At 35.4% G+C, this 22130-nt stretch overlaps 6 protein-coding genes across 9 annotated transcripts; 3 read left to right on the forward strand and 3 right to left on the reverse strand.

Moving 5' to 3' along the window:
- Positions 1–355: 355 nt before the first annotated feature.
- On the reverse strand, positions 356–1626 carry LOC109802374 (oxidoreductases, acting on NADH or NADPH). Its single transcript, XM_020363715.3, has one exon. It carries the CDS (start codon positions 1624–1626, stop codon positions 535–537), a length of 1092 nt encoding a protein of 363 aa, XP_020219304.1. The 3' UTR covers positions 356–534.
- On the forward strand, positions 1541–3542 carry LOC109802375 (Cystathionine beta-synthase (CBS) family protein). 2 transcript variants are annotated; one of them, XM_020363716.3, is made up of 6 exons: positions 1541–1681; positions 2277–2553; positions 2636–2714; positions 2983–3056; positions 3133–3193; positions 3288–3542. In XM_020363716.3, exons 2-6 carry the CDS (start codon positions 2293–2295, stop codon positions 3428–3430), a joined length of 618 nt encoding a protein of 205 aa, XP_020219305.1. In that variant the 5' UTR covers positions 1541–1681; positions 2277–2292; the 3' UTR covers positions 3431–3542. The 2 variants fall into 2 exon arrangements, with proteins under 2 accessions (XP_020219305.1, XP_020219306.1); XM_020363717.3 differs by lacking the exon at positions 1541–1681 and adding an exon at positions 2069–2206.
- A 5479-nt stretch (positions 3543–9021) lies between these two features.
- On the forward strand, positions 9022–9771 carry LOC109801762 (protein RADIALIS-like 6). Of its 2 annotated transcripts, none has more exons than XM_020362887.3 (2): positions 9022–9404; positions 9602–9771. In XM_020362887.3, the coding sequence occupies exons 1-2, from the start codon at positions 9166–9168 to the stop codon at positions 9630–9632; spliced, it is 270 nt and encodes an 89-aa protein (XP_020218476.1). In that variant the 5' UTR covers positions 9022–9165; the 3' UTR covers positions 9633–9771. The 2 variants fall into 2 exon arrangements, with proteins under 2 accessions (XP_020218476.1, XP_029127848.1); XM_029272015.2 differs by having other exon boundaries at positions 9025–9404; positions 9605–9771.
- Positions 9772–9991: 220 nt separating this feature from the next.
- LOC109803010 (uncharacterized) lies at positions 9992–11667 on the forward strand. Of its 2 annotated transcripts, none has more exons than XM_020364457.3 (2): positions 9992–10355; positions 10954–11667. In XM_020364457.3, the coding sequence occupies exons 1-2, from the start codon at positions 10066–10068 to the stop codon at positions 11420–11422; spliced, it is 759 nt and encodes a 252-aa protein (XP_020220046.1). In that variant the 5' UTR covers positions 9992–10065; the 3' UTR covers positions 11423–11667. The 2 variants fall into 2 exon arrangements, with proteins under 2 accessions (XP_020220046.1, XP_020220044.1); XM_020364455.3 differs by having other exon boundaries at positions 9995–10355; positions 10945–11667.
- A 459-nt stretch (positions 11668–12126) lies between these two features.
- On the reverse strand, positions 12127–14013 carry LOC109802740 (uncharacterized). Its single transcript, XM_020364146.2, has one exon. It carries the CDS (start codon positions 14011–14013, stop codon positions 12127–12129), a length of 1887 nt encoding a protein of 628 aa, XP_020219735.2.
- A 609-nt stretch (positions 14014–14622) lies between these two features.
- On the reverse strand, positions 14623–19467 carry LOC109802384 (DNA-3-methyladenine glycosylase 1). The gene is made up of 2 exons (XM_020363732.3): positions 18218–19467; positions 14623–14998 (listed from the first exon to the last, which is right to left on the reverse strand). The coding sequence occupies exons 1-2, from the start codon at positions 19261–19263 to the stop codon at positions 14974–14976; spliced, it is 1071 nt and encodes a 356-aa protein (XP_020219321.1). The 5' UTR covers positions 19264–19467; the 3' UTR covers positions 14623–14973.
- Between the last annotated feature and the right edge of the window lie 2663 nt (positions 19468–22130).

Genomic DNA, 22130 nt, shown 5'->3' on the forward strand with positions numbered 1-22130 from the left:
GATGACCATTACCAATATGTCACATCCAAAACAGTTTTGGTTGCTAAGGGATAATGACGATGAGGGTGATCCTACCATAACGAAATAAATAAAAAATTGAATATTTTAGGCTATAGTTTCTGGCAGCACACAGACTTTAGAAAACAAGGCGGTGACATCCCCACGGATTTTGTTTTAGAAATCTACCAATACTTTTCCTTTAACCGTTGAACAAGTAAAATCCCCTGACGCACGTCCCATGAAAACGAGTGTTAACACAATTTGATAGTACAATTCCCGCGTTTTGTAAGTAAAAATTATTGTCACTTGGATAGTTTTTTTTTTCCAGTCAATTAACACAAAAACAGCTTATGAATTGTTTTGGTAAACAAGAAATGAAGAGGCAGTTTCAAGTTACCCCATAAATAAATTTGAGATTACAAATAATAGGACAGATGATGGATGTATGATGATGATGCAGTTGACACGAAATATCAAAACAAAAAAAATCCTTTTACAGCATCATGCCATTACCATCATTTATTTGTTTATTTGTTACAATGTATCCTTTCCCTTTGTATTGTCTCCACATCTAAACTTGCAACCATGACGACGAGGTTTATCTGGGTTATCAGGATCAGAGTCACTAGGTTCAAGCATAAGCGCTCTGAGGCATCTTCTTCGAACCACAGGCCTATAAGCCCTCTCTGCTCTGTTAATGCTTGCTTCAGCCTTAGGTTTCTCCAAACAAGGTTGTTTCATCTCCAAACAAGGTTGTTTCACCTCAGGTTGAGGCGGTTGGGGGAGAATGACACGAACACCAGGGTCTCTTCCATTGATGGAACCGTGCGACATGATGGAATTATTAATGCTCTGAATGTTGCTGTTAACATATGTCTTCCCAGCTTCATCTTTCTCTGTTGAAGTGCTCTTCCCTTCGGGTTTGGGCCTAGTTGACTGAGAACCCGCCACGTGCATTGTCACTCCTCTGTTGTCACCGGCGAGAGTTACCACGCTTACTGCTTTGTCATCCACGCTCAGTGTTGGGTTCAGAGATGAAATGTTATCATCTTTAGTGGGATTTTCGTTTCCCTCGTTCGATAATGACATGGTTGCTGATGTTGAAGCTGGAGTCACCACTTTCATGTCTTTCCCGCTAGGATTCGACGTGGCAAACATCATTGTTTGCTTCTTATCTGGGGTTTCATCAAGCTCGGATTTTTTTGGCATTGGAATTGATGGTCCACGCTTTATGTTGTCGGATTTAGGTTGATGGGGTTTGCTTTGTGTTTCCAAAGGGGCATTGGAATTGGAATTGGAATTGGAAGTACTATCCAATTCCTTCACATTTGGCTCTGAAGGTGTAGAAGGGGGTTCTGGCAGAGAAGACAATGGGGAGTCAATAATGACCGAAGGAGCTGGTGAGTGTGATGGAAGAGATTTTGACACTTTTTGAGGTTCAGTTTTTGGGGTTCCCTGAGGAGGAAGAGGCTGTGGTGGGTTAGAGGCTATTCCAGGAGGACGAAATGGTGGTCGATGAGTGGAAACAGATTTTGATTTTTGTTTTGGAGAAAGGGAATGGGATTCAGAGGAAGGACCTGCGATCCAAGGGATCCTAAAACCACATTGCTGCTTGTTGCGTGGCATGGATGGTGGATAGATATTGTTAATATCTGGAGTTACAATGTTACATATATAAAAGGTATTCTTTTCTAAAGCCGAACATTGCACTGCTTGTCTATATATACAGAACTAAGAATTTATACCTTGGATGCATTGGAGGACTTGTATTAGAATTTTGGTTTGACTTAACCGCGCTTTTCACACCGATTTCATTGGAAGCTTCTTTATTTGTCCCTTGCTTAGACTTTGAGATTTATGTTATAATCAAACGTTTGCTAACCATTCTTATCTTGTGGCGTACGAAAGTCATTTCTTTCGCCTCTCACGAAAGAAATTCCAAGTATATACTTCGCCTCTTTGAAGCTTACCGAGCTCATGGTTTTAGTCATTCATCCTCGTGCTAGAAATTAATTTCATTGAGCTTGTTATTGTACGCAAAGGAACAATACTTAAATTAATCATCCCTAAGTTATAGTGTTGGGAAAATGAATGTCAAGAACATGATCCAAAAGGGTCGGCAATTGCACGTTTAAGCAACCATGAAGTTCCTTTCTTCATATTCTCCTTCAAGAAAAGAATTCAGAGACAAGATACAGCCATAAAAGTTTGTGTCAATAATACTTAATTTGTATGTTATACATTATCCAGCACTGATTTTTATTTTGATTGAACAGATAAGTAGAATAACAAATGCTAGGATTTTACCGGTTACTGCGCCTTGGCCAAAACCCTCCAAGGGGTGCAATATTTCAACAAGTACAAGGGAATGGAATCCTTAACCTAAACAAAATAAGATCAAGTTTTGGATGTGTCACGTCCTCTCCACGCATGCCGCATAAAGGATTGGAGAATGTCACGGTCTCTGAGGTACTAATGACTAAAGGGGAAGAAAATATCGGTTCCTGGCTTTGGTGCAGAGTTGATGATTCTGTTATTAATGCAATGAAGAGTGTAAGATAGTTTAATTTGTTAAAAAGCATTCACTTTAACTTTGATAAGAAAATTTCTTAACTACCATTGTATAAGGTTTCAGATGGCTGATAACAACATTGGATCATTGGTGGTATTAAAACCAGAGGGTCAATATATAGCAGGCATTGTCACAGAAAGAGGTAAATGTGATTTCTTGATATACCTTTTACAATCTTTTTAGATATAAATTTAAAAAATACTTTTGAGAACTTCTCTATTAAAATTAAAGAATTTTTTTTTTCAACAAAAGAACTCTCTAAAATATTTCTAAGTTTGTGTCCAAAGAGACTTTTAATATCTTGTAGTTAAGATAGAGAGTTCACTACCATAACAAACCAAAATTTAAGCATTTTTTGAGTCAGATTGGTAAACTGAACCTCTTTGTTGAATGCATGCATGAGACAACAGATTGCTTGAAAAAAATAGTTGCACCAGGAAGATCTCCCTTACACACACAAGTTGGTCAAATAATGACTGATGAGGTAATTTTATGCTCTTTCATTTTTAACAGCATAATCTTGTGTTTTCACTGCAAATAATGGGGTTACTTGTGAACAGAATAACCTGATAACGGTGACCTCTGACACCAACATTCTTCAAGCTATGAGAATTATGACAGGTAAGGGTAACTATCCTTCCTGTTGGTAAAGTCTTCATTCTTTTAATCTTTTGTTAGAAAGCTTAAGGGATCCAATGTCACCCTTTTATTGCAGAGAATCATATCAGGCATGTTCCAGTTATAGATGGGAAAATAGTTGGTATGATTTCCATTGTAGATGTGGTGCGAGCAGTGATGGAGCAGCAAAGTGGAGAATTGAAGCGACTCAATGACTATATCAAAGGAGAATACTATTAGCAAAACAATTCAAGCATGGATGCGGATTTGTTGATGCCAAATTCATGTGCCAAAACAGAATACACCTTTATATTTCATAATAAATTAAATTGAATTTGATTATATTTTACAACTTTCTAGAGAGCATCAGATGAATAAAGTTTTCTTTATTTTTTAATTTAAAAAATGTTTTCCGCAAAAATAAATAATAAATAATAAATTTGATAATCTCCACTCGCACCAAAACATATACCATATTCGAGTTGTGACCCTAACTCAGTTGAAATATTTATTCTATCTTGTCGTCACACAAATATTGTTGGGTCCACAAATCCCATGAATGAAACAAGGTTGTGAGCGAAATTGAATTGATGTTGTCCGTTTCTCTTATTCATCCTTTTGGGCTTTCGGTTATAGACATGAGCATTGCAATGGAGGATGGTCAATGCTCAAACTTTAGGGATGTGCCATACCCATAAACCTTCGTCTTCATCTCTAAATTTGCGAGGCAACGCGTAATAGGGCGAATATGTTTGGAGAAGGTCCTTGGGGTGTTGAAAATAGAATGATAAAGATTGTTAAACTAGATTTGGGTAAAAGATGTAGATTCGTGATGGTGTGAAGTCAAGCACATTTTTGGCACAAATATGTCATCATCATCCCTTATCCTGACAGAAAGCAAGCAATAAGCATGGGGCAGTATCCCCAAACTGCAGGAGTCATTGAGAGTATATTTTTAGTGCTTTTTATTTATCTCATTCTCATCACCTCCAACACCCAGACATTCGACAATGGGCATCGAACAGATTCTATGCTCTACTCCTCCATATTAATCATGCATTACGTCCTATATTTCTAATTAACTATAATCAATTCATAAATGGTTTCATGTAAATTTATTCAACTTCTTCGTTACCATCGTCCTAATTAATCCTAACAGTTTAAATTTAAAACGTTGTGTGTGAAATCTATTACTCACGCATAATTCTCAAATAATAATTTAGAAAATTATTAATATATCTTATACTTCTAGTTCTATATCTTGTTTTTGTCACAAAGCACTTAGTCAAAAGTTAATATTATTTTAAGATTCAATAATCTATATATAAATATTTTTAATATTTTTCTTATTGAGATATAAAACAAGGAAAAAATAATTTGGAAGTTACAAGTTTCAAAGAGGAATCATGGTTCCTAACTTCATATTAACATTCGCTAAAAGCAACCAAACCTCAACCTAAAACAAATTAAGTTAGAGAGCAACTCTTGAAGATGATATTAGCTCACTTAAAGTGAGTAGGGTACTTGCTCATAATGAGTAAAATTTGCTTAGAGCCACAACAAAGAGAGCTCTAAATGAGTGAAGTCAAAGAGTATCTTTGGAGGATCACACAAACATGCTTAGAGCGAGTTACATGAATGTTTTGAGTGAGTAAAATTTGTTCAAAGCCACCATAGGACCGTTTTGAGCGAGTCAAAACAAAAAACACTCTTAGTAGATCATACAAGCTCTCTCAAAGTGAGCTACATGGACACTTAGAGCAAGCATATATAACCTAAAAGTCCATTAGAAAATATTATAAAATAAAGTCACTAGTAAGCCTATGTATCATACTTTTTAGGAGCATAATAATTAAAGAAAGCTCTTGTGAGGTCATTCTTGTAATCATGGATCGTTCAAAGGTTCCTCTTCTATTATGTAATTCTTAGTCATAAGTGGCTAGGTATCTACTATTAGATATTGATGTAGTTATTGTACTCATATAATCTTTCTTGTTCTCATTCAGTACATTGTTTTTATTTAGTTAATGACTTTTACTTGATACTTAATGATTGTTTTGACCAATACATGATTTTATAATTTTAACTAAGGCTGGAAAATCCTTTTAAAATTACGATCTAGATAAAAAGCTAGTAACACTTATTCTTAAGAATAAAGATAGACCTTATGAGTTAATTTTTAGGTTTATGACCTTAACACAAGTTGCTTAACAAAAATTACCAAAGAATTGAAATTTTTCCTAAACAACCTAGAGTTTCTCATCTAAAGAATTAATGTTTAAATATATTTGAGAACTATTGAATTAATTGTATAATTTAAAATATTGAATAAAAATTAGGAAAGATTTACATGGGGAAGGTTAGTGATATTAATCACGGACTGTTTTTATTATTATCTAAATTCTTCATTATTTGTTACATGCTTTCTTTTATGTTTACCATGGTATAAATTTTTATACTTATGTTAAACAATTTCAAATTTTCTTTAATCCATCTATTTAGTAATAGAATTAAATTAAACAATTATAACTCAAGTCACTATGGATTCAATAACTTGGACTTCTGTCCAATTTCCTACCTATGACAATTAGTATACTTGCCAAATATCTATAAAGTAAATGACGTTGCTGTTAGGGACCTGCATCCTATAATTGTTTAATTATAATATGGTGCTAGATTAGGTTTTTAATTTTTTGTTTTAGATTAATTTTTTTCTTTTATTCAATCAATTTTATTTTTTACTTTTATTAGATATCACTTGTTCTTTTTCTAGCTTGAATCTTGTTTGTGTGAGATGCAACTCTAGTCATAGAGTTGTACTATAATCCAAAAATTGAAAAGACTTACAAGGGAAACAACACTTTGTGAAGAAAACGATTACTAGCTAGCAAGACAAGGCACTTTAGCATCCCAGTTAATGGTAGAATAGAAAGAGCAACCCATACTCCTCCCCCCTCCTCCTCTTCCTCCTCCTCCACAACTAGAGAGGAGGACGATGACTAAGTGAGCAAATGATACTCTAAGGCTCCAAAAAGTTCAATAGTATAGCCAAATCCATGACTACAACAACTTGGTTTGAGATTAAACCGACGTTGCTTAATTTGGCATGGGGAATCAATTTTCTGGAGCTAACAATGAGGACCTCCACACACATCTCTCTAAGTTCATCATGATTCACAATACTATGAAATATTAGGATTTCAATCTTGAACAAAATTAAACAAGATATTAAACAAAATAGTGGAGAAGTTGCCACAACAAATCTAACAACTGCAATCTTGGGTACCTGCATTTGCACACTACATTAGTGGTTGTGAGAGTTGTGGAAGCAATATAGGGACATTGTGGAGCAGTGGTGGAGGAACCTCAGCAATAGGTTAACTACATGATAAATCAAGGAAGATATGAAGGTTATCAAGGCAAAAATTTCAATAGAGGGGGAGACAACAACATCAAAATTTTGGATGGAATCAAAATGGTGCAGACACTTCTAGTGTACATCTTCCAGCACCCAATACTAATCTATATGGCCATCAAACAAGGTTTGAGGACACTCTCAACCAATTCATACAAACTTCCACCACTAACTAGAAGAATACACATGCCACAATCAAAGAATTGGAGGTCAAGATGGGGACAACTCTCTATTCAATTGGAGGAGAGATTTTCTGGTAAGCTTTTTGCTTACACACAATCCAACCCTAATGGGAATTATAGTGCCATTTGTACAAGAAGTGGTAAAGAGTATGGTGTTAATAGAGAGAAAAACAAAAAGGAGGAAATAAATGGAGAAGATAAGGGAAAGAAAGAAGAAAAAATTGAAAAGAATAAAATTTTTGAAAAAGAGAGTATACAAGAAAAAGAAGAAGTAGTAGACGAGGGAGAAGGAGTGAAAAAGATGAAACATTAAGTGGCAAGAGAGAAGAAAATAAACATATAACAACCCTTGGTGAAAGAATTGTCATACCCTCTTGTACCTATAAAAAAAATAATAGGGAAATACAATATGTTTGATTCTTAGATATCTTCTAGTATCTTCGAATAAATATACCATTTTCAGGGGTTTAAGAGCAAATGCCTATTTATGTTAAGTTTATGAAGGAGTGGCTCATGAAGGAAAAGAAATTCATTAAAGAGAACAGAACGTGTCTCTCCAATTTTCATTCACCTCCAACAATGATTATGTTTTATTTTTGAGTTGTTATACTTATAATACATAGTTATTATTTTATTAACTTATATTTTTCTTTTCTTTTTTCTTCTCCTTTTGTATCATTCATATTTGTAAATAATTTTCTCTTCTCATCTTTCATATATCTTATATACAACACTTTTAATAATATTTTTTTTAATGTCTATATCAATATAATATATTAGTCATTATTTTTTCTCTTTTTTTTTAATTTCTTATTTTATCTTTTTTTTTCTCCTTATGTCACTTATATTTTGTATATTTCTTTTCCGTTTGAGGGTTAAGATATATACTTTTTATTATTTTAAAATTTCAAAATTAATTAACCTTCCATCAATTGTGTCATGTGTCATGTATAGTAGTTAATGCCAATTATGTTATATAATGTTACAATTAATAATGAGTAACTGATAATTTAAAATTATTTTTAATCGATAGTTATAATATCAATGATTGCAATGATTTGTAATTAATTAATAGACTAAATTTATTAAATTAACTGTCATTAAAAATATTAGTATATAATATTATTAAGTTGACCTTAAAAAATATTATTAATTTACAATAGCAGGTCAACAAATTTTTTATCAAAACTAAAATAATTAGCTTTACATGTAAAAAATTGTACACAGTATTAAATGTTTAAAATAATATATATCTCATACGGGTGATGATGACAATATTTATATTTCTTTATTTTGATAAAATATCAACAAAAATTATCTTATAATTTAGTTATAGGATCCACACTATAATAATATTAAAAAAAATGAAATGCATAATAGTACATTTTTTAAACGTAATATGTAAAGCAAAATATTTTAAAACAATATTAATAGAATAGCATTACAATTAACTTGTATCTTGAAATTAGTTATATATATATACACTATACACACATACATGTACGCATAAGTATATACATACAGATTTAAAGATAAATTTGAAGTCAAAATTATATAATATATAAAATGAAGAAAAAAAAGTTACTTAGAAAAAAAATATAAAAGTGATTTAAGTTTTTCTTAAGTAAGATTTTGTCAAAATATACATATATATATATATATATATATATAATTTCTTTAAAAAAATTATCATAATAAAGAGATTAAATGTGAAAACTATAAAATTTATTAAAATTATATTATAATTTAAAGAAATCACATCTGAAATTAATGGATCAATACAAAAAAAATTTGAATATATGTATTTAATATTTGATATCACGCTTTGAAACAATGCAATTCATACAGGAGCAGAACGCGCACAGGACATTATTCTGGATTTCATTTGTAAAATATATTTATTTATAATGGTCATGGAGAAAGTATATTACTTACAAGTTGCAAAATAAGTGACAGGATTAATATTCCAGCTATCTTACTAGAATCATTTCTCCCACCAAAAAAAGAAGCTATATCTTACTAGAAAGAAGCAGAATATCTTAGCCTTCCATTGCATATATTGTTGGGGAATATATATCTATAATCTATAGCAGTGGGAATTGGTATCTAATCTCCACCGCCATGACGACCAGGCTGTAAAAATATGAAGAAATTGCAGTAGCTGAATGCATGAAAAGGTCATAACATGGACTCATATGATATGATACGATAGGGTACACAGTACACAGTACGCATACGGGAAGAGAATCATATCTTGTTGAATCCGTATAAAGTATTGGCCAACTTGCACAACCCCACTTCACTTTCCCTTATTTAAGGAGCTAGCTAGAGGCACAATATATAGCTAACATCATCAATTTCTCTTCCTGTGTGTGCACATGGGTTGGACACGAGAAGAGAATAGACGTTTTGAGGATGCTCTTGCAGTTCATGGCCCTGAAGACCCCAATCGGTGGCAACATGTAGCAAACGCCGTCGGTGGAAAATCCGTCGAAGAGGTGAAGATGCACTATGAGATCCTCAAGGAAGATGTCATTCGAATAGAGCGTGATCAAATCCCACTACCCAGGTACAGAGGTTCTCCCATCAACGGAAGACAGATTGACAATGAGCAAAGGTAAATGTTTTCAATGCTTATTTCTTTCTACTTTCTATGTCTATACATCACATGCACACGCACATGCACATGCACATGATCTATTACTTTCGATAATCACCCTATTCTGGCACATGCAGTTTTGTCGACTTATTTACACACATCTTAAAAGGTTGTATTTGTAACATTCTTGATCTGATTAAGCCTATTTTCTTTAGCAGGCGAATGAGGAATCTAAGTCTCCGATGAGGCGACCAAGGCATGTGCAACATATGTTGCTGTGCTCACTGTGTTGTCTTTTGTCTATTTCTTTTCCAAGCTCGTATATTCGCTCAATTGTAATTTGTAAGAAATATGCATGGAATGGAATTGTTAATGTTTAATTAAACGTGTTTAATGTTATTTTTAGCTACAAGTTTTAAGTGGAAAACCAATGATAATGAAATAAGAAGAAATGATAAAATTAGTTATGGAGAGTGGAGAAGAATAGACCATAGACGTATAGTTATACTAAAAATAAAATAGAGGAGAAGAAGGGGTGGCTATGGATTAAGGAGGAAATGAAGGGAACGGGAAAAGAGGGGGATGCAGTGTATATAAAAGAGGGAGTTGTAACGAAAGAAAGTTGCATTTCGTTGCCACCCATACAAGTTGTGATTTGTGAAGGCGTTTCCGCAATCCTATGGCGAAGATATCATCATTTGTTTTGGTATTTTCAGTGGTGTTGGGTCTGGCATTGCCTTCAGTGTTGGGCCAGGATGATTCGTGGAAGGATCTGTTGGGCCAGGGAGGCTTCACTGCAGATTCCATTGGCGAGGCCCAGAAGGCTATGGGTGCTGCTGCGGCCCAAGCAGCTGTAAATAACTATTTTGGAGGCTTTGGTGGAGGAGACGACGACGACTCTTCTGATGCTGATGATTCCGACCAAGGAGAAGCTTCTTCCTTGGCTGACCTTTTAGACTCCGCCGACAAGTAAGTAACATTAAGCAACTAACTTACTTACAACACTTTCTTAACTATACATATCTTCAAATTTTACTTTTTAAATAATACATAATCTACACTCTACACTCCTTATTTAAAAAAACATTTTTTTTATCTCTTATATTATTTATTAGATTCAATTTAGTTTCACTTTAATTAATTGAATCAATTTAGTTTCACATCTTTAAAATATATTTCAATGTTTAATTTTTCATTTTTTAAAATATATCTCAATGTTTGATTTTTCATTTTTTTGTTTAATACTTAACGAATGTGACACGTGTTATGTCACGTGTCATGCTATCATGACACGTGACATGATAACATAACACGTGACATGATACGTATCAAATCTGTTAAATATTTAAATGGAGAAAACGAAAAATTATACATTAAAATACATTTTAAAAATATGGAACTAAATTGATTCAATTAAAGTGAGACTAAATTAACACTAATAAAAAAAAATTATATATTTTTGCCTTAAAAAAAACTAAAACTAAATTTTGTCCTAAGATTAATACATGAATTTTTCATTCTTTGGGTCGATTGGTTAATTTATTGTTGTGAGAATCAGCATTAGCAGCGATGCAGGGATTTCGCCCTCAGGGTCAGTAGTAGACTCACCGGTTGGATCACCAGAAGATTTACCATCAGATTCAGATGAATTTGATGACAGTGATGCTTCGCCTGTGGGAGCCCCAGAAGGTTCATTCTCACCAGCAGGGGCACCGCTAAGTTCAGCTGAGGAGGAGGAGGAGTCACCTATGGAAGCACCAACAAGCTATGCCCCAGTGGAAGCACCCATAGAAGCACCAACAGAATCACCCGAATTGGCACCCACATCAGAAACACCTGAATCAAATGCACCCGTGGAGGCACCCCAAGAGGCAGAGGAACAAGACGAATGGGCACCAACATATGCACCAACATATGCACCTATGGGAGAACCAGATGATGAAAACAATGAAGACGATACACAAACGCCACCATCAAGTGCTCCCACTCAGCCACTTGACGAAGACCTATTAGATGACCTTGACGAAACGCAATAGCAACATTGATTCACATCACATACACCAATTACATATATATTATTGGAGTTCCAGGGTGATACATACTTATATATATTGTCATTGGTTGCGACACCTTAAAGGTGCCCCCTAACAATTCAGACCATCTCACTCACCCTACTGGGGCAATTGTTGTAACAAATGTGCCTAATTCTTGTTCCCATGCGTATATACGTGCCTACATATAAATGATATATATACTTTCTTGTGCCCAGTTTCATTAATCACACAGGAGTCCTGCTACGTACTTATATTAAATAATCGCAGTTGCATCTCTTATTCGTTCACAAAATGATGATATATTAAACTATTCAATTTAACATGGGCATGACAATGACATATAGCGTGCGCAAGGGCATAACAAACAGTCAATAATTTCTACCATGATATATCATATAAAAACAATATTTTGTGAAGTAGTAAGTCTTAACATCGACGAAGACTATGACAACTTCAGGTTCAGGGAACGCGCATGCATTATCCTATTTGTCTTTGGACCATACATATTTTGTGAGTAAGTCACCATAATTAATTTTCTACATAAAGTGAAAAAAATAAATGGAAAGAAAAAGTGTGTATATTTATTGATAGGAGTATATTATTATTTATACACAGTGAAAATATGCAGATTCAATTCACAGAATCAACACTTTTCAGACGCGTTACACACCAGTCGTACGTTAATCTCATAGATGTGAGATTAACGAGGTACGAGTTTGTGCACATAACGAACTAGTAACATCTCTTACCGTTTGTGCTCTCTTAAAAACAGTAACATCTTTTCCAAACCGCATCTCCATGAGAATCATCATTTGGCCTGCAAGAAGCTTCTCCTTGGCGTGCCATCTTTGCAACTTCCCAGAAGTGGTTTTGGGAACGCTCTCACTCCTAGCCAAAACCACCCATCCAACCTCCACCCTCTCTTTCTTCCACACACCTTCTCTAATTCCCTCACAAACCCTCCTCAACGAACCCTTGTCCACATCTTTTCCCACCCTCTGCATCTCCGCCACAAGAGCCACCGTTGAGGAAACATTGAACGCCGCAACGCAACCTCCTCTGAGTAACTTGGTGCAACTGTTATAAGCCGCAGTCTCTACGTAATGCGGGTGAACCTTATCACCGTTTTGGAGTTTTATGACGTCTTGACAGCGACCAGTGACGAAGAGATATCTTCTTTCTCCTTTTACGATGCCTCTGTCCCCAGTCCGAAGAAAGCACCTGCTCACCGTGTTTCTTAGTCTTCCATGAAACACCTCTCTTGTTAAACTGGGGTGGCCAAGGTAGCCAGAGGCGTTGCTTGGTGAAGCAACCCAGATTTCTCCTTCGACGCCATCCTCGGCTGGCTCCAATGTTTGTTCGTCGACAACCATGATTTCCACGTCTTCCTGTTCCACGTGTCTGAGCCTTGCAACGGGTAGCAGTTTGTTGTGAGTTGGAAAATCTAGGAAGGTGGAATATGCGTTAGCGGTGTTGTCACTCCTCCATGCAGTGGACACGAAGGTGCAATTCTCTGCTAAGCCGTAAGAGGGAGAGATGGAGGAAGGGCTTAAGCCATGCGGAGAAAAAGCGTGAAGGAATTGTTCGACGGAGTCTCTGTAGATGGGTTCGTTGATGATTATGAGGTTGTTCAAAGTAGAGAGGTTGATGGGTGAAGTTCCTTGGCCACGGTTGAGGACAAGAGGCAAAGTGAAAGAGGGAACGGGAGTGCATGTGGCTTTGAATTGGGAGATGAGTTCAAGCCAGAGGCTGGGGCGTTTGATGAAGTTGGTTGGGGAGGTGAGAACACAGGTGGCACCTGATACGATGGTGAGCAACAGAAACATGAGGCCACAGTCGTGATACTGTGGGAGCCATGAAACGATGGTGGAGTTTGGATGAAGATCGTAAGCTTTTCTGGCTGTTCTAACGTTGTGAGCAGCAGAACCGGCAGTGACAAGGACGGGTTTGGGGACGCCAGTGGCACCAGACGTGTACTGAACCAAATAAACGTCGTCTGCTTTGCAACCACTGTATGTGAGGGAAGGAGCGTTGTCTTTACCATGTTTGAGTTGGTCGATGGAAATCCAGCGGATGGATTGTAACATGTGAGAGAGTTTGTTGTTGTTGGGAGGAGAAGAGAGGTAGTGTTGAATGCTTGATATGTAGTGAGAGTGGGCTACGGCAGCTTTGGGCTTGGTTTGTGAAATGGCTCTTATGAGGTGGTGATAGTTTTCGTTAGCGAAAGAAGGGTGAGGAGGGTTGAGGGGGACGCTCAGAAGACCAGCTCTTTGACAGGCGAAGATGACCTCAACGAGGTCTAGTCCTGGAGAGCACAGAAGCAGGACTGTGTCACCTCTTTCTAATGGGCCCAGCAACTCAGAGGAGATGAGATCAACGGTTGCATTAAGTTGTTGGTAGGTGAGGCTTGTGGAGGTGTCAGGGTCTGGTTCTGGTTCTGGTTCTTCAGCCCAAATGAAGGCTGGTTTGGACCGGAAGGCTGGTAGCCTAGCCCAAACTGGGAGGTAGAGGTCAACCACGGGTTGGTCGGGGAAAGAGGGGTCATAATTCTCGTACTCGTATAGGAAATGCATTCTAGTTTGATGCTCGTAAAACTAGTAGCCTGATCGCATGCATATTTATAGTTAAATTATTCTAGAATTCGGCTGCATGATCCCAACGTGAAGATTACGAAAACATGAAGAAGGAATATAAGGATATCCGATTTGGATATCCCACTGTCCCTTAGCATTAATAGCATAAATCGTCGCTTTGTACTTGTTCCAGTCTGTGATTTCCGGATTACATCGCCGTCCCGTCGACAAATTTCTTTTAATTATAGGCGGATTGTCTCCCCAGTCGTCTGCTTGTGTATGTACATCTTTAACCTGTTAATCTTCATAAATTATTAATTATCTTGTCACGAAAACTTCCTCCATTTATACTATATTGGAATTTAACTTCTTATATCCATATACTCCATATTAATACTAACTATTATCAAATAAAATAATTATGAGATGATATCGGCGTAATGCTTAAATACTATTACTTTTAACTATTCATAGGATACAAACTGCATGACTCAAATCTACTAAATTCAGAACCTATTGCTATATGACACATCTATTAAGGATAGGAATTACCCGCATTTTTTTCTTTTACATTCGACGAATTTTATGTAACGCAAAGGGCAAATCCACTGGCAGGACGCAATATTAAGCATTAATTACATGATCCACAAGTCCAAACCACATTAATTACCATGCAGCAAAGGCAGTGAAACACTGCCCTCTAATCAGTCTTGTCCTACTAAATGACATAGGCCTCCAACAACTACAATTACTGATAAATAAAACAAAATTAAGTAGTGGCCTTTATTAATCTTGCACTGGTTTTATTGAACACAAGGCAAATCATACACTAATTCTTCAATGCTCCCAATGTCCAAGTTTCAGTACTAAGATCTATCATTAAATACATTTCACAGCGTGGCTTTGCAACTTCGCGTATGAGCGACAGCTAACGAAGCCTGATACAAATTTGGATAGCGATCATTGTCCCCAAGCACAGGCGGCCCTGTAGCATATATAACAGAAGAAAGATGAGATACGTGTGACAATTACATTATTACATTAGAATACATAATCAATTATAAATTTCCAAGAAGATGAAGAACAGAAAGGAAGGAAGCCAAGTGAAAGAGACGTACTCACCCTTGAAATATACATACTCCTTCACAGTAACCGCATTTAACTTTTAGTTATAAACTAAACATCAATAAGATTTTAAGGACATTCTTGACAGTTCGCACCAACAAAACACAAAGAAGCACATTACAACATGACTACAGCATACTATAAAACATAATAAAAAACAAACGGACAAAACATAGCATAGATAAGTTTACTCCAGAAAATATTTATAAAAAAGAAAGAAAAAATACATGCATACGTAGGAGAGATATCAAAACAACCAGTGGAAGAAATAACTTCACGTCATTTTTTTTGTCTTCATAATGTTGTGGCTAAGATTCCAAAGTCAACAGTCTTTTACAAACAAAATAACCTAGTATAGGTGTTGAGACTTTGCTTCAGACCACGAATCACATCAGAGAAAACGTTTCTTGCTACTGAATAAACACAAGACTAATCCAATCCAACTACCAAACTAAACACTAACTATTAACAGGCAGAAACAAAAAAAACAGTGAGAACCGATGAAAAATCTAAATAATACCCACCATAAATGTTCAATGTTCACATCAGATTAATTAATGAAAATAGCAACCGATACACTGCAACTAGATCGATTACTAAAAGGGCCACAAAGACCTAACAAAGCAAAGTTCCTCTTGACGCTTAATAATCACCCAAGGTACCTTGGGGGAAAATTACGCTGTTCTACATTAGAACTTGGATAATTAACAAATAATTTCATTTCAAACCACTTACTCTTGCAAATTGTAAAGGAGAAACAGCTGAACAAGAGGGCTCGGGCATCTCTTATGCATTAACTCATATCAAGTGACAACGACAAAGTATTTTCACTGCCTTCTCTATCTTTTTTTAAATCAATTTATGCAAAATAGGAACCAGTCTACCCTTAAATTCAAGGTGAAGCCTAACAAAAAATAAAAATAATTAAATTTGATTGATATATTGAGATCCTCGTATTTCTTCATCCCATGCAATGGTAGTGTACATTTCAGCCAGGAAGCTTCCAAGCAATAACCATATTGAACTGTACATCCCTTCAAGGTAAACACAACACAACAGCAATAAGGAACTCCTCTCAACATTTTTGCTTTGATGGGAAGATAACTTGATTCACAAAGCACTTCTTTCAATCCCAGCACCACAAGTCACAAAGTGACTATTCCATATTTAGGTAATCAAATTTTACTTATAGTATCACCACTTGAAGGCTTGGTGATACTAGTTCTATTTAACATGTTACAGTATGCCTTTCTTTATGATTTCTTATCTTCTATATTTGATATCATAAATGTTATAGCATGCTTTACTGAATGATTCTTGGTTTCATCACTTTTTAAATCTACATACAAGTAATGAAAGAAAATGCCAGCAAGTGTTTTCTCCCTAATATAATACAGCCAATTGAGAGATGTCCAAGATATTTTCCCTCAGTTCAAAAGGCATGAAAAACTATTTCTAACTTTGTCTTCATTATTTAATCGCAAGATTTAAAGATATATAAAATTGTGCATACTAAACTATGTTGTCAATGGCGGTTGGAGCAGCCCAGAGCCGCTACAGTGACTTTGTTGCATGGAGTTTCAATTTTGCAGCTGGAGCGGCTGCAAATCAGTGGAATGGATCAGAGTGGGTCTGGGGCAGTTAGCAAATTTTGTAAAATACCCTCACTTAATAAGGGTATTTTTGTCTTTTCACTTTTCTTTATCACTTATTGTGCGCCGACCTTGTGCGTGCATCACTCCTAACTTGTCATCGACCTTGTGCATGCTTGCCGAAGTTCTACTCCTCCTCTCTTCTTCTTGAGAGGTCCTCTTGTTGCAACTCCGGTGAGTCTCTCTTTTTTTGTTTGTAGGTTTTTTCTTCCTTTCCTTTTTCTGTTCCCTTCTTTCCTTTCCTTCTTTTCCTATATCTCTTCCTTATTTTCTTTTTGTTGGCAGCAGCAATTTATGTTATTCTTTATTATTTTACTAGTGCAGTTTTATTCTTTAGTGGTCAGCAGAACCATGGTCCAACCAAATGATTAATGAATGAATTTTAGATTATTTTTCTGTTTATTAGCTTTTATATATTATTAATTATCTTGTTATTTGATACATAAATATATAATATAATATTAGAATAGTGGTCATCCTGCTAACCTACTTTTGGGTTCGGCCACTCTACTCTGTGTTATCCAAGATTGACAACTACGATACAAAACTTGATAACAATAGAATCAAAAAGAGTATGTATGTTAATAACATGGAATGTATCTTGTTATCAAAGATCAGCAAGGCACAAAAGGCCCGAATTTTCTTCCTTATTAGTCAGACAGTAATAATTCATATAGCATCAATGCTACATCACAGTTTTCGTCAACCGTTACAGACCATCATGGTTCCTAACTGCCAAAGGACAGGTAAAAGGGCTTAAGGTATTCCTTTATGTTTTTCCAATTTCACTTGCTGAAAGAGAAAAGAAGCACCAAAAAAACATCTCAAGGAATTATAACGTTTAGCAACCTGTCTACATAACGAAAATTGAACAAAAACAAACCACAGAAATCATGAAATGCAACCATAACGTCTAAGGACTTACCTAATCTAAAGAATACAACATGCCTCCATGAGATGAAAGTCCATATCTTTATAACTACTCAACAAGTGTAATTAAGAAAACACAAAGGAAGTCTGCTCCAATAATTTCATTAAAAGAGAAACATCTAGAGACAATTAAAAAAAGCGCATTCCTGAATATTTCCAAAACTATATTAGCTTGTTTCATCAGAAGCAGGTCATTTCTCCAAGTCACGTTCCCACATTTTCTAAAAGGAAGACAAGTACCTGAGACCTCTCACAATTGTATAACATTTGATAACCAACATAGATAGCTATTCATTAGCAGCAGCACGAGCAATACTAAGGAAATATGCCTTTGCTAACACATTTTTGCAAAAACAATCCATTTCATTATGAAGTGAAGCAAAAAAGGAATTAAAGAACGGCAGGTCAAATGCATTTAATCTAAGCACAGATACCTACAATGGGATCAAACCAATAAATTAGGTATATGAACTGTAGTAGAACCAGCAATGTCTTACCCGAGATTAAACATGCTATTTATGGGATCCAGAAGCTGTGGCTGAGGAGGGTGCGGCTGTTGTTGCTGCTGTTGCTGTTGCTGGTGATGCAAGCTGGCACCAGTGGCCACCGCGACCGCACTGGAAGGAGTTCCCTTGGCTTCAACAAATCTCCACATATACCAGGAAGCAACGGAGCGATAGGGCCTCCACTTCTCACACAACTGGTCCATCTGCGAGGGGCGTGGCAAGTCCTCAAGGTTGTAAAGAAGCTGAACCCCTTTCCTCACACCGAGGTCGTTGATGGGTAGCACATCGGGTCTATGGAGAGAGAAAATCATGAACATGTGAACGGACCAGGACCCAATCCCATTCACCATAGTGAGCATGGTGAAGAGCGACTTGTCGTCCATGTTCACAATGGCCGAATCGGAGAGTATCCCGTTCTGGTACTTCCTCGCCAGGTCGTGGAGGTAACTCGCCTTGCGCCCCGAAACCCCAATCTGCCGAAGCTGCTGCGGCGTGAGGGCGAGCACGGTGTCGGGAACGACGCCGTTTTCGCCGCCGCAGAGGGCGATGAAGCGCGTGTAGATGGAGGTGCCGGCCTTGTACGCGAGCTGCTGGTAGAGAATGCTGCGCGTGAGGGCGAGGAAGGGAGTGTGGAAATTGTCGAAGGTTGGGGGTTGGTGAATGTCGATTAAAGGGGAGAGGACTGGGTCCGCGTTGCGGAGGAATCGGAGTGCGATCTCAACCTCCCCCTCGCACGACAGTGACCGCGCCACTATGCGTGGAACCACCGCCAGGGCGCGCGGCGGAGGAGGGGGCTTCGTGCTCCGGCCGCCGGACTTGGCGGGTTTGGGGGGCTCGGTTTGGGATTCGGAGGTGGAAGGGTCCGGAGAGAGCTTGCGGATCTTGCGGGGGCGGAGGGGGATTTTGGTGGCGGGGGAGTGTGTCTGCGGTGGGACATTGGCGAGGTCGGAGTCCGGCGGCGTGGCGGCGGGGAGGGGTTGGGGTTGGGGTTGGGGTTGGATTAGGGATTGTCCTTGACCTAGCGTGTGTTCGCCCATAGGAGTGAGTTTGGAGTTGAATGCGATGTAATGTATAATGGGATTTAATTTACGACTCTGATTTAAGGAAACTGCTTTGTACGGATTATGTTGTTCATCCTCACTTTCTCTGCTCTTCTTCGTCTTGGTCTCGCTCCATCTTGCCTTTGCCTTCCTCTGCTTTCTCTTTTCTTTCTCACACGCCACCTCGCGATGCGTGCTTCTGCTTCACGTGAACTTCTTCCTTCTTGTTGGCCCAACTCAATTCCAAAGCCCACCCTCCTAAATGGGCCCACTCCAGGCTGGTTGGCTTTCCTTTTTGTTTTTCTGGACTTCCAGCCCAATCCTCAACAAAACACGAATATCGGGGTTTCAAATGTGAATGCTAATATAATAATAATGTGTTCGGGAGACAAATCAACTTAAGTTCAATGCATTTTTTTATTTTTATTTTGGAGCAATCTCTTGAGTGTAGTTGAGAGTTCTTCGATCATAATTATAATTTTATATTAATAATATAAATTTATGCAATTATCAAAGATAAAACTCTAATTTTGATTGAAAATTTATACCTAAATTTTATCATTTCTATTTAGTGTTTTGAAAATTTTAGACTAATTTTCCACTTTTGAAAGATAGTCCAAATATGACAATTCTTTTTTTTTTTCTTTCAAAAATATTTTTTATGAAAAATGGTTTTCATTATATTTATATAAATATTAGTATATTTTTTATCTATGAATATCGAATTTAGTATCAAGATCTTAAATTCAAGTTGGACATAATTAAAAGAGAGATTTTTATTAAAAATAGTTATCTAAATTTCTCAACAGAAATTAATTATTAAATAGTTATCTATTGTCAGTATAAAGTTTTTTGACACTAACAATCAATTATATCTTTTAATAATGTCATGTCACATACTTATTTAATAAATTAAAAATAAAATAAAATAACAGTTAATCACATATATATTATTAGTGTAAAATAATTTTACACTAACAATGTATAAATAATTAACTCATAAAATAATTTAAAAAATATGATTAGTTATTAATGTAAAAAAATTTACATTAATAATATACAGATGATTAACTCTAAAAATATTCGACGTGGCCACCAAAAATCATTCCTCTGTATCAGAAATCATTAACTAGCGTTGTCAAGTTTGTTACCTAAATTACTTCACCTGTTGTGCAGCTCCACAAATGATGATAAAGTCCAATAGTTCTAATAAGCCAAAACCCAAAGTTTCTTCGAGTATTACCAATCAGCATTGGAATTGGAATGCGTGTTTTTTTTATAGGAATAAAACACTTGTTAACTGTACCCGATAAAATAAAAGAAAGAAAAAAACTAGTTAATGACAAAACAGTGGTAGCTAGTAGCAAGCAATGACCCTGTTGTGAAAGCGATTTCAAGAATCAAAATAACAGCAGCTCCCTATGAATGAAACAATTTGAATGGCTTGTTGCACAAGTAGCTGTAAATTTTATGAATTTCCATTAGTCAAGTCATTTTCTGTAAAGGAAGACAAGAAAAACATGTCCCCTTTTAAAGGTATATATACTGTTTACCTGCTTTTAGGGGATTTTTTTGGACATCAGCTTGGCCAAATATCATTTTTGTTTTAAAAATTGGCATTCATCAATTCTAATTCACTATTTATTCAACTCGTGAACAACAAGTCCAAAAATTGGTAAAGTCCATCATCTTTTTAATTTTATTTTTAAACTAAATATATTCAAAATTAGCTTTAATATTTATTCTATATAATATACCTCTAAATATAAATATAAAATTATATTATTTTTAATTAATCATACTTATGAGTAGGGATGTCAATGTTAACAAACATGTTAAATATGAATAATAACTCATATTATTCTTTTATTGATAAATATTCATCTCGTATCCACTTTTATATTCATGCAAATATTTATTAAATAAATATTTGTATATTTTTTAATATTTTAGATAGCTATGAATATTTATTTTTAAAGAATAAGTTTTTTTTAAAATATTGTAATAATAATTTTATTTATTCTAATAATTTTTAAAAAAATAATAATTTAATATTATATATAATTTTATTAATTAAAATTATTCAATTGAAAAATTAAATTTTATTGATAAAACAATTTATTCTCATAAATTTTTAAAAAACTAATATATATTATATAATTAAAGTGAATATTTGTAAAGTATAAATACTATAATATTTATACTTATTATGTTAATATTAAAGATAAAAAAATATTCATACTTGATATTTATTATATTTATTTTTATTTGTAATAAATTTTATCCACAAATATTCGTAAATACATTTTTTTTTCATTAGTCCGTAGTAGGGATGGCAATGGGGCCCCGTGGGGGCGGGTAATAGTAAATTTGTCCCGTTCCGCTGGATGAAAATTGACCTATACCTACCCATATCCGTGCGGGTATCCATTAAGCGGGTATCCATGAATTTCTTGAATATCCACGGATATCCATGGATATTTATAATTTTTTTAAGAAATTCAAAAAATTATATTACAAATAATTTTAAGTTTATATTTAATATCATTAAAATATTAAAAATAAAAACTCAATATTAATTTTGAACTTGTATTTAACGTTAATTTTGTTGAAATAATAATAAAAATGCAAGATAATCAATAACTAAAGATACATCAATCTCACAAGTAAGTTAAAGTCTCGTAACAAAGCTACAATAATTTAATCTCATAATTTCAAACGAAAGTAAATAACTTAAAATACATAAATCTTATTGGTCCAATCAAAATTAGAAAATTAATCAAATTACATCCAACATAATTCTATAACATGTTTAACACATGTTGGTAACTTATTTATCAACCTCACTTTTGTAAGAAAATAAG

Source organism: Cajanus cajan, chromosome 4 (assembly GCF_000230855.2).
Source record: "Cajanus cajan strain Asha chromosome 4, NIPB_CcT2T_4, whole genome shotgun sequence".
Lineage (NCBI taxonomy): Eukaryota > Viridiplantae > Streptophyta > Magnoliopsida > Fabales > Fabaceae > Cajanus > Cajanus cajan.

Bases quoted from the DNA above. Each gene is read 5' to 3' on its own strand.
- LOC109802374 (XM_020363715.3), bottom strand. From the start codon at position 1,626: ATGCCACGCAACAAGCAGCAATGTGGTTTTAGGATCCCTTGGATCGCA.
- LOC109802375 (XM_020363716.3), top strand. From the start codon at position 2,293: ATGCTAGGATTTTACCGGTTACTGCGCCTTGGCCAAAACCCTCCAAGG. The intron at 2,715-2,982 runs GTAAATGTGATT...ATGAGACAACAG, and splicing joins AGGCATTGTCACAGAAAGAG to ATTGCTTGAAAAAAATAGTT. The intron at 3,057-3,132 runs GTAATTTTATGC...ACTTGTGAACAG, and splicing joins GTCAAATAATGACTGATGAG to AATAACCTGATAACGGTGAC.
- LOC109801762 (XM_020362887.3), top strand. From the start codon at position 9,166: ATGGGTTGGACACGAGAAGAGAATAGACGTTTTGAGGATGCTCTTGCA. The intron at 9,405-9,601 runs GTAAATGTTTTC...TATTTTCTTTAG, and splicing joins CAGATTGACAATGAGCAAAG to CAGGCGAATGAGGAATCTAA.
- LOC109803010 (XM_020364455.3), top strand. From the start codon at position 10,066: ATGGCGAAGATATCATCATTTGTTTTGGTATTTTCAGTGGTGTTGGGT. The intron at 10,356-10,944 runs GTAAGTAACATT...TGTGAGAATCAG, and splicing joins CTTTTAGACTCCGCCGACAA to CATTAGCAGCGATGCAGGGA.
- LOC109802740 (XM_020364146.2), bottom strand. From the start codon at position 14,013: ATGCATTTCCTATACGAGTACGAGAATTATGACCCCTCTTTCCCCGAC.
- LOC109802384 (XM_020363732.3), bottom strand. From the start codon at position 19,263: ATGGGCGAACACACGCTAGGTCAAGGACAATCCCTAATCCAACCCCAA. The intron at 14,999-18,217 runs GTAAGACATTGC...TATATGCTACAG, and splicing joins AATAGCATGTTTAATCTCGG to GGCCGCCTGTGCTTGGGGAC.